Source organism: Pantherophis guttatus, chromosome 17 (assembly GCF_059756535.1).
Source record: "Pantherophis guttatus breed Tessera chromosome 17, ASM5975653v1, whole genome shotgun sequence".
NCBI classification, from domain to species: Eukaryota; Metazoa; Chordata; class Lepidosauria; order Squamata; family Colubridae; genus Pantherophis; species Pantherophis guttatus.
In genome coordinates this window covers 7,467,338-7,478,430 of record NC_142079.1, presented here as the reverse complement: position 1 = coordinate 7,478,430, position 11,093 = coordinate 7,467,338, and the positions used below count along the sequence as shown (strand labels likewise).

At 39.3% G+C, this 11,093-nt stretch overlaps 1 gene segment (V, D, J or C); it reads right to left on the bottom strand.

Moving 5' to 3' along the window:
- Window positions 1–9,489: 9,489 nt before the first annotated feature.
- LOC132709600 (immunoglobulin lambda-1 light chain-like) overlaps window positions 9,490–11,093 on the bottom strand; it is a 105,922-nt gene continuing 104,318 nt past the window's right edge. The window contains 1 exon segment of the V gene segment in view: window positions 9,490–10,045. Within this exon segment, the coding sequence occupies window positions 9,726–10,045 (320 nt within the window).

Here is an 11,093-nt window from a genome sequence, read left to right as displayed (position 1 = left end):
AAAAAGTCACAGAGATTTTAAAGAGAGAAAATCCTAGACCTCTAATTTCCTATTAGAACAGGACAGGAGATCAAAGAACAGCTGATGTCCTTGTCGTGGTTATTTCAATTTCCTTAAATCCCATGGAGTGCATTTTGGAAGAGAAGCCAATAGTCCATGTTCAGAGTAGTAAAAGAAGGGCCCGTTGGAGTTTTATAAAGATCTCAAGAAGTTCCATTCTTGAAATGATTGCTTTCTGGATACAGATGGTAGATGAGAACCTTTATTTCTTCAAGATTGAGTGATATGAAAGGAGTTCAAGTGTTGGCAGCATTTCCAGTTTAGCAAATATAAACTATGTTGAAGAAGTCTGACAAGTAGTTACTTTGTAGGTACTGAAGTTTTGTCTATGCTCTAATTGTTTTTGATGAAGTTAAGCCAATGCACTAGATCTGTTGGGTAGATGTGTTGAGGAGATCCACCAACATGGACCAGTTTTCTGATTCTAAATGTCCTTGATCTTGAAATTATGCAGGATAGATAGCTTTCAATTTCTCCGGACACCTTATATGTAGAACATTTCCAAGAAGGCCCTGGACCATGGGTTATGGCTGCTGGGATTCAGATTCCACCGGCTGAATTTCTAATAAGGACAACTGAGATTTTTCAAGATGATTTACAATTCATTCAATTCTCTTGAATGAATGGAAATGCAACTTTTGAGCCACTGCAGTTGGACTTGAATTGATTCATAGATGTGAAAAGAATCTGGGATGCTGAGGTGGTTCCTTAAATGTTGTTTCCTTTTTTCCTTTTTTTATTTCATCCTGAGAAAATGAGGAATTTACTCTTAAGAATGACAGAAAAGCATCTTGTGAACACTTAAGCAAGTTCAACCTGGCCAATGGAAGATTAATCATCTCCAAATAGCTTTGAATGTGCAACTGACCCTTGGAAACCATTAACCTGGTCTCTGCATGTAGGTTTCCTAGCTAGATTCTGAGCTAATGACAGTTAATTGATATCCTGGTCTTCCATATGATGATTGGGTATGTTTTTGCTCAAACCTGGAGATTGAATCTCTGAAAACATATGAAGAACGGTTGCAGGAACTGGGTATGTCTAGTTTGATGAAAAGAAGGACTAGGGGTGACATGATAGCAGTGTTCCAATATCTCAGGGGCTGCCACAAAGAAGAGGGAGTCAAACTATTCTCCAAAGCCCCTGAGGGCAGGACAAGAAGCAATGGGTGGAAACTAATCAAGGAGAGAAGCAACTTAGAACTAAGGAGAAATTTCCTGACAGTGAGAACAATTAACCAGTGGAACAAATCACCATCAGAAGTTGTAAATGCTCCAACACTGGAAGTTTTTAAGAAGATATTGGATAACCATTTGTCTGAAGTGGTGTAGCGTTTCCTGCCTGGGCAAGGGGTTGAACTAGAAGATCTCTAAGGTCCCTTCAAACTCTGTTATTCTAAAAATGTCCTCTGGACTTGAACTGTCAACCAGAGCTTAAATACCAATTTTTGAACCCGATAAACTCCAGTCAGGATGAAGAAATGGAAGTATTCTTATTAAATGACCAACACCCAGGTGTTTTGAATCCAATGGCCAAATATTGACTGCTAGTCTTGCTTGAATCCTTCCGTGAATTGTTAACTTTATAGGATTTCTTCCTTTTACAGATGTTTCTAATGCCACTTTTTACATGAATTAATGGTGTACTGTATTTTTACACTTTATGACGAGAGAGAGATTAGACAGATGACAGATGGTCTGATAGATAATAGATGATCCATAGAAATAGAGATAGATGGATACATAGATAGATATTATAGAGAGAGAGGGAGATTGAAGAAAGATTAGAGATAGATAGATGATATATATGTATGTATGTATGTATGTATGTATGTATGTATGTATGTATGTATGGGGAGATAGGTAGAAGAAAGATAGAGAGATAGATGATAGATAGATAGAAGTAGAGATAGAAAAATAGATAGATAGGTGATAGATAGATAGGTAGGTAGGTAGGTAGGTAGATAGATAGATAGATAGATAGATAGATAGATAGATAGATAGATAGATAGATAGATAGAGTGTATAGGATTGAAATGTCCCATCCACCTAATCCTAAATTCATATCAGCTGGAGGACTGTTTAGAATTATTGGAAGAACCTCTATGATCCCATATCCTCCCAAATCTGCTAGCATTACTATTAAAAAACCAAGGCACTTTCATTTCGAATTGAGAAGATTTCATGTGTGAATTTGATGTAACACCCATGGAGGGAATCCAAAACCCAATGAAACTTCTTGATATCCCCAAGAGAATCAGACCTGATATTTTTCCCCCATTAAATGGGGTTAACTGTGTGAAATAGGATCTTGGAAAGAGACCATTTCCCCCCCAAGATAGGAAAGCTTATACAACTCCTTATTCTTCATAAATTTGATGAAAGAGTCACACAAATGAAATAGATCCATCTTTATTAATGTGCTGACAGTAGAATCTAACAGATCAAAGAGGAGGGGACTGATCTGAAGGATGGAAGCATGGAGGGGATACAAAGAGTATAACTACTTGGCATAGGAAGAGACCTTCCTTGATCAAGCTCAACTTAGGAAAGAATGAATGAGAAAAGGGACTCTTTCCTCCTGTCTGTTGTCAGGAGAAGGCTCGTGACCGAGTTAACAACTTCCAGATCCCGTAAGAGCCTTTGTAAAGGTATTTCCATTATGTTTCACTTCACAGACGTACGTATGGTCTCCATAGTCGGAATCACTCCTGGTCAGGTAACTGCTGGCAAGGTATTTGTCACCCTGCTTGGTGGCTTTGGTTGTCTCCACTCCAGAGGTGGTCTCTGTACCATCAACCTTCCATTTCAGTTCGAAAGCAGGTGGGTGAAAGCCACTTAGGAGACATACCAGAGTGGCCTTCTTCTGGGTTTTGATCTCTTGCTCAGAAGGAGCAAAGACTTGGACTGAAGGAGATACTGGATCCTGACCTGGAAGAAAAGAAGATCTCATGAGGTTCTACACAGCATCTTAAAACTTCAACGCAGCATTAAAAGAGTATCTAGATGGATAAATGTATAGATCGTTTTCCTCATGAAGACTGTGGGGGAGGGAGTGAGAAAAATATCAAGACAAAATTTCTCAGAATAGTACATTACTAAGATGGTAAGAATCATACGGCCCACTTCTTAAGGGAGAGAAAAACATTATTAAAAAGCTAGAGGAGATGTTTGGAGGACTTCCTTGGCATTCAGAAGGTAATCCTAACACCACAGGCGGCTATTATATAGAATGGACAAAAGAGATTCCTACTGTTTGTTCTTGGAGCCTAAACAAAGTTTTGATATGATTTGATCTCCCATTGTAGCAGTCTCCCCAGAATTCTTGTAGTTAGTTCTATGAACCAGAAATGCTTTACATCAGAGTGAGATTTCTTGCATGGCCGCCCCTAGAAATATCTCCATGTATCTGCAGCAGGAGAGTTACTACTTAAAATTATTCTTCTTAGAAAAACATTTTGATTATCTTATTTTTCTTTGCATTTTGTAGAAGACCAAGGAGGCTGTATCAAGAGAACATCTGGGCAACAGCATGCCTTAAGGAGAAGTACAGCTTGCAAATAACTTTATTATGCCAATTATCAATTGGATTTGTTTAATTAATTCTTTCTTGTCTACCAGGACAGGAAGAAGATGAGAAACTAAGTGCCTTCTGTATATTCATATCACCTACTCCCATGTTCGTTTCTCTCTCTACATGTCTGAGTTTCAGAGAGAGGAAGAGAAATAAATTATTTTTAGTTCCTGAATGAAGTTGATGTTTCCTTCTTCATGTAGGAATAATCGACCACATGAACAGAAACATGAATCCTTCCACTACAAAACACATTTTTATTGCACAAAAGAATTAAATGGCAGAAACAGAGTTGAGTTTCATGGAATTTATATCACTCTTTGAAGTCAAACCAACTCTCCAGGAACATTCAAACTCAATTGTTTAAATGTTTAGCGTTGAGTTTCATGTCCACACTACTTTCTAAGAGCAGTTAAAGTCAATGCCAAAGAAAATGTGGTCCAATCTCCTAACTCAGATTTCTTTTGTGGAGAACGTCTTAAAGATCCCCAATTTATGTCAGATGCCAACTTGGAAGAGTGATGATTTGAAAACTCATTCTGCATTGGTTCCCAGGGCCAAATATTGAAGTAACATTCAGCATTTCTTCTGAGCATTACTTATTCCAAGACATTGAATTAAAGAATGCATGCATGCCACAAGAAACATTTCTTGCAGATGTCCCTCACAAAGTCATCTTATTCTTTATAAAAAGGTTAGTCATTTTTCCCCACTCAGTTAATTCATTCTTTAAGGGACCTATCTCAAGTTAACCTCTGAAAGAAATATTTAGGATTTAAATTCTTTCATCAGTTGTTTAACACACACAGGAGAAAAATAGCAAAACTCTGAACATCTCCAAAAGAGATAACATGAAAGGTTTTAGTTCTTTCCTCGCATACTATGCTACTTATTTGTGTAAAATAATTGGAATTGAAGTCTTATCCCAGTTTCTAAATTTTGAGGAGACTAAACAAGAATTATTGTTCAATACAAAGTAGTTGATATGATCAGTTTGGACAAAATAGGAGAAGACAATTCGACCATACCTCCCTATATCTTCCTGAAACGAAAGTTGGAAACCCAACACATTGGTGAGATACCACTTCTGTTTCCTTCACAATCATACCACATTCATTTACCCCTCTGAAGGTTCTTTAGGAAAGGATCCCTTCCCCCAACGGAGAAATGCAGGTTCATTCACAGATCCATTTCTGCAAATTTGATCCATTGAGAAATGGTCCCTTCCGAACCTATGGTTGTGGCTATCCACCCCACTTATCGGGTCAATCTAAGAGATGCTTATATCATTATAACATTTCCCCAGGTTGTGTCTGAATCTGAATATTTTTACAAAGCTGGAAGTGCATCATTTGGACAACCGCCTCTATAACTCTAAATCTAACCCTAGATTTAGTAGTAGATCATGTGGCTGATTCCTTTTCGATCAAAGAGAAATCACAGCACAGAGTCCATTGGAAGTAAGTGGCTACAAAAAACTTGAATAAATAAGCAAAACAAGAGAAAAAGAAGAAGGAAACATCAGGATTTTTAGCAAAGATTGAACTCCTTGCATTGACTGATTTGGCCGTTGGAATGAATGATGAATGGTTGATCAGACATCCCAACATTTTAATGTAATTTTGATGACCGCAGAGTAAAATCTCCGTCTTGTCTTTTTCAGAAGATGGAGATTTCTTTTAAACCAAATGATAAAGCAAAGGATCAGATTGACAATGTATCCTATTTTGGCTTCCTTAAATCCACTTGGAACATCTAAACACAGAGTCATAAAATCAGACTTTCAGCCAATCCCATTCAGTTCCATTGAAGAGAACACAATACAGATTCATCTTTTAATCCACAGGAAAATTATGCCTGAGGATAAAAATAGCCGCCAGTGAGATTTCTCAAGATCTCATTGAACCTGGTCATGAAAATCAAAGTGTCTCTGCGAACAGGGAAGATGAAATCATAAGGATTCGAATCTACCTGTCCTGACCTGGGCTAAATGTTCAGTTTTCATTGAAAAAGAAACCGATCATCATTGTTGAATCAAAAACAACCCTAAAATCAAAGTGCATGGAGTCAAAGTAAGGAAAGAAGAGGAAAAAGAGGAAAAAATGAAAATATTACATGTGGAAAGAAAGATTTGGGATCAATTCATTGACTTACCTGTGACGATTAGCTGGGTTCCTCCTCCGAACACCCACCACAGTGATACATGGCTATACAAAAACCTTCTCTCTCTTGATGTTCTTCAGATAGAGCAACAGGTGGTGTCCTTAACAAGGTTGTTTCAAGTTCCTTAAATCCCATGGAATGCATTTTGGGAAAGAAAAACCCCAATGATCCATTTTCAGAGTCGTCAAAGAAGGACCTGTTGGTGATTGAGAAAGATCTCAGGTCCTTCGAGAACTTCCATTCTGGAAGCGATTCCTTTCTGGATACAAACAGATGGTAGATGAGAACTTTTATTCCTTCTAGATTAGGTGAAAAACACTCAGATGTCTGCAGCTTTGGCAGTTTATATAATAAATAAACTATGTTTAAGAAGTGTGACAGGTTACTGAAGTTTTGTCTATGCTCTTATTGTTTCTGATGAATTTAACCCAATGCACTGGATCTGTTCTTGAAATTCAGCTTGATCACTGTATTATGATTTTTGTAGTCCACCATTAAGAATCGTAATAGATCCTTCAGAAAATGGACCTCCAGGAAGTGACCCGTATCTGATTCTGACTTCCTCTGAATCTAAATGGCCTTGAGGTTGAAAGCTCAGTGAATGATGTGGGATAGATATCTTTATATGTCTCAGGATACCTTATATGAAGAACGTTTCCAAGAAGGTCCTGGACCATGGGATATGCCTGCTTCTATTCAGGTCTTCCAGTTGAATTCCTAAGAAGGACAATTTTTCTGGAAGACTAGGAATTCTCTGCATGCTTATCTGCAGGTTTCCTTAACCGTAAATATAAGTGCGTTGTGTCAAGATTTTGCCTGGAGTGGAGATTTGGAATGATTTAGGGTAGTTTTGCGATGGCCTTTAGAATGTAGACTTTCATGGAAATTTCAGTAGCTTGTAAAATACATTTTGACATATGGAGACCTATGAGTCACATGGCTCTGATCCAGGGTTTTTTTTTCCCCTTGAGTGAGCCAACTATTGAGGCTCTGCAATTAAGTCCTAAAATTCATAGATTTTAAAAGATTCTGGGTTGTCTAGGTAGTTCCTAAATATCGACCCATGGTGCTTTCATGCACAATGCTCCATTGTGGAATTGGGATGTTATTCTTGTGGCCTGACAATGGCTAGTGGAGCCGGTGGCAGACTCAGACAGTGAGGAGGTTGGGGAGGAACATGGGCCAGTCCTGGAGTCTGGGGAAGTCTCTGATGATGGGACAGGGACGGGATAGGGACACTATCTGCTAAGATCTCCGATCGTCTTCCAGGGATTTTTTTCCTGAATGCAATTTTTGAGTCAGTGATTCATAGATCTGAAAAGAATTTGGAGGCCTACGTGGATCCTGATTTTCCCAGTTGCAATGTAGGGCTGTGAAAGTTGGACTATAAGGAAGGCTGAGCGCCAAAGAATCAAAGCCTTTGAACTCTGATGCTGGAAAAGACTCCTGTGAGTCCCTTGGACTGCATGGTGATCAAACCGGTCAGTCCTGGAGGAGATCAACCCTGACTGCTCTTTAGAAGGCCAGGTCCTGAAGAGGAAACTCAAATACTTTGGCCACCTAAGGAGAAGGAAGGACTCCCTGGAGAAGAGCCTCATGCTGGGAACGATGGAGGGCAAAAGAAGAAGAAGGGGATGGCAGAGAACGAGGTGGCCGGATGGAGTCACTGAAGAAGTCGGCGTGAGCTTAAATGGACTTCAGAGGATGGTAGAGGACAGGAAGGCCTGGAGGAACATTGTCCATAGGGTCGCGATGAGTCGGATACAACTTTGCAACTAACAACAAGGTGGATCCTTGAAACCCATCCATGATGCTTCCCCTGTCTGCTATTTCTTATGTTGTCCTTGTCCAACAAGGAATTAACTCAGTCCAATGTCAAAATGAACATCTCGTGAAGGGCTTAACCGGGTTCAACCAGACCAATGGATATTAATCATCTCCAAATAGTTTTGAAATTGCAAGCAGTCCATATGAAACAATTAAACCCGCCTTTGCATGTAGGTTTCCTAGCTAGATTCTGGTCTGGTGACAGCTGGTCTTTTTGTCCATCTTCCATATGATGAATTGAATATGTATTTGCTCAAACCTAGAGGTGGAGTCCACTTCATTCATTCAATCATTATTTATTTATCAGCTTTATTGGTCAGCTATTTCAACAAAGGGTGCTTTAAAAATGCCCTCTGTACTTGAACTGTCAATCAAAGCTAAAACACCCATTCCTGAATTGGATCAACTCTTGGGTCATTGTTGATGAAAGGATGGAAGTACTCTTATTAAATGACCAATACCCAGGTATTTTGAAGCCAATGGCCAGATATTTCCTTCTAGCCTGCTTGGTTCCTTCCACCAATTGTCAACTTTAGAAGATTTCTTCCTTTTATATATGTTCATAATGCCAATTTTTGCATGAATTAATGGTACGGTGTATTTTTACACTTGGTGGCTTGAGAGATAGTAGTTCAACCATATATTTACTCTATATCAATGGGCGAATGAGGAGTTATTGGAAGGGACATGGTGATCTCATAGATCCCAAAATCTGTTGGCATTAATACTAAAGAACAAGGCATTTTCATTTCAAACTTGAGAAGAATTCATGTGTGAATGTATTGCAATACCAATGTAGGGATCCAAAACCAGATGATGCTTCTTGATATCCCCAACAGAATCTCACCTAGATTGGAGGGTTTTTTTGTAACTGGTATTTTTCCCTTTTATATATGTCACTTTTGGCTTGAATTAATAGTGTGCTGTATTTTTACACTTTGTGACATGCGATATAGTAGATAGATAGATAGATAGATAGATAGATAGATGATAGATAATAAATAGGTAGCAGAGGTGGGTTTCAGCAGGTTCTGACCAGTTCTGAAGAACCGGTAGTGGAAATTTTGAATAGTTTGGAGAATCGGTAAATACCACCTCTGACTGGCCCCTCCGCCATCTATTCTCTGCCTCCCGAGTCCCAGCTGATCAGGAGGAAATGGGGATTTTGCAGTAACTTTCCCCTGGATTGTGGAGGGAATGGAGATTTTACACTATCCTTCCCCTGTCGTACCCACCAAGCCATGCCCACCAAGCCATGCCAAGCCCACCAAACCACACCCACAGAACCGGTAGTAAAAAAATTTGAAACCCACCACTGATAGGTAAGTAGGTAGGTAGGTAGGTAGATGATAGATAGATGATAGACAGACAGACAGACAAATAGATAGCTAGATAGATGGATGATAGATGGATAGATGGATAGATGGATAGATGGATGGATGGATGGATGGATAGATAGATAGATAGATAGATGATAGATAGATAGATAGATAGATAGGGTATAAGACTGAGATGTCCAATTCCATCCAATCCTATATTGATATCTGCTGGAGGGCTGTTTAGAATTATTGAAAGAACCTCTATCATCCCATATCTTCCCAAAACTCCTAGCATTACGACTAAAGAAGAAGGCATTTTTATTTCAAAGTTGAGAATTCATGTATCAATTTGATGTAATATCCATGCAGGGAATCCAAAGCCCGATGATGCTTCATGATATCTCCAAGAGAATCAACGTACCCCCCCCCCCCATTGAATGTGGTTAATTGTGTGAAATAGGATCTTGGGAACAGACCACTTTTCCCTCCAAGATAGGAAAACTTATATTGTTTGGTATTCTTCATAAATTTGCTAAAGACACTCACAGAAATGAAATACATTCATCTTTATTAATATGCTGACAGTAGAATCTAATACTAGAATCAAAAGGTGGGGGGGATCGATTTCAAGGGCGAAGGCATGGAGGGGCTACAAAGGGTGTAACTACATGGGTTAGAAAGAGATATTATTGATCAAACTAAGTTTAGGAAAGAATGAACGAGAGCCCAGGAGAAGGGACTCATTTCTCCTTCCTGATGGCAGGAAAGGAATTCATGTTAGAGTTAACAACTTCCAGATTTTGACACAGACTTTGCAATGGTCTTGCTGTCATGTGTCACTTCACAGGTGACAGCGTTATGGTCTCGATACTCAGCCTCAGTCAATTTCATGTAACTGCTGGCAAGATATTTGCCATCTTGCTTGCTGGCTTTGGTGGTCTCCACTCCAGAGGTTATCACTTTATCATCGACCTTCCATTGCAATTCGAATGCAGGAGGGTAAAATTCGGTTAGGAGACACACGAATGTATATGGGTTCGGATTTCTGACCTCTTCCTGGGAAGGAGCAAACACTTGCACCGAAGGCGATACGGTGGGCTGACCTGGAAGAGAGGAAGATCTCATGAAGTTCCACACTGAATCTTAAGACTGAAATATAACATGGACCGAGTAACAAGACCAGTAGTGGGTTTCAAATCCCCGTCGCTACCAGTTCGCTTGTGGGCTTGCGCACAATGCTTCTGCACATGCGCAGAAGGGTCCGGGCGAGTGGGCGGAGCCTCCTGCTGCCCGATCCTGGGCGAACTGGTAGCAACCCACCACTGACAAGACTGATAACATTGATACCCTGTTTCCCCCAAAATAAGACATCCCCTGATAATAAGCCCAATCAGGCTTTTGAGCGCATGGCAATAAGGCCAAGCGCTTATTTCAGGGTTCAAAAAAAATATAAGACAGGGTCTTATTTTTGGGGAAACACAGTAGATAGATAGATAGATAGATAGATAGATAGATAGATAGATAGATAGATAGATAGATAGATAGATACATACCCTGTTTTCCCCAAAATAAGACAACTCCTGATAATAAGCCCAATCGGGCTTTTGAGTGCATGGCAATAAGGCCAAGCACTTATTTCAGGGTTCAAAAAAAATATAAGACAGGGTCTTATTTTTCGGGAAACACAGTAGATAGATAGATAGATAGATAGATAGATAGATAGATAGATAGATAGATAGATAGATAGATACCCTGTTTTCCCCAAAATAAGACAACCCCTGATAATAAGCCCAATCGGGCTTTTGAGTGCATGGCAATAAGGCCAAGCACTTATTTCAGGGTTCAAAAAAAATATAAGACAGCGTCTTATTTTTGGGGAAACACAGTAGATAGATAGATAGATAGATAGATAGATAGATAGATAAATAGATAGAGAGATAGAGAGATAGAGAGATAGAGAGATAGAGAGATAGAGAGATAGATACCCTGTTTCCCCCAAAATAAGACACCCCCTGATAATAAGCTCATTCAGGCTTTTGAGCGCATAGCAATAAGGCCAAGCGCTTATTTCAGGGTTCAAAAAAATATAAGACAGGGTCTTATTTTTGGGGAAACACAGTAGATAGATAGATAGATAGATAGATAGATAGA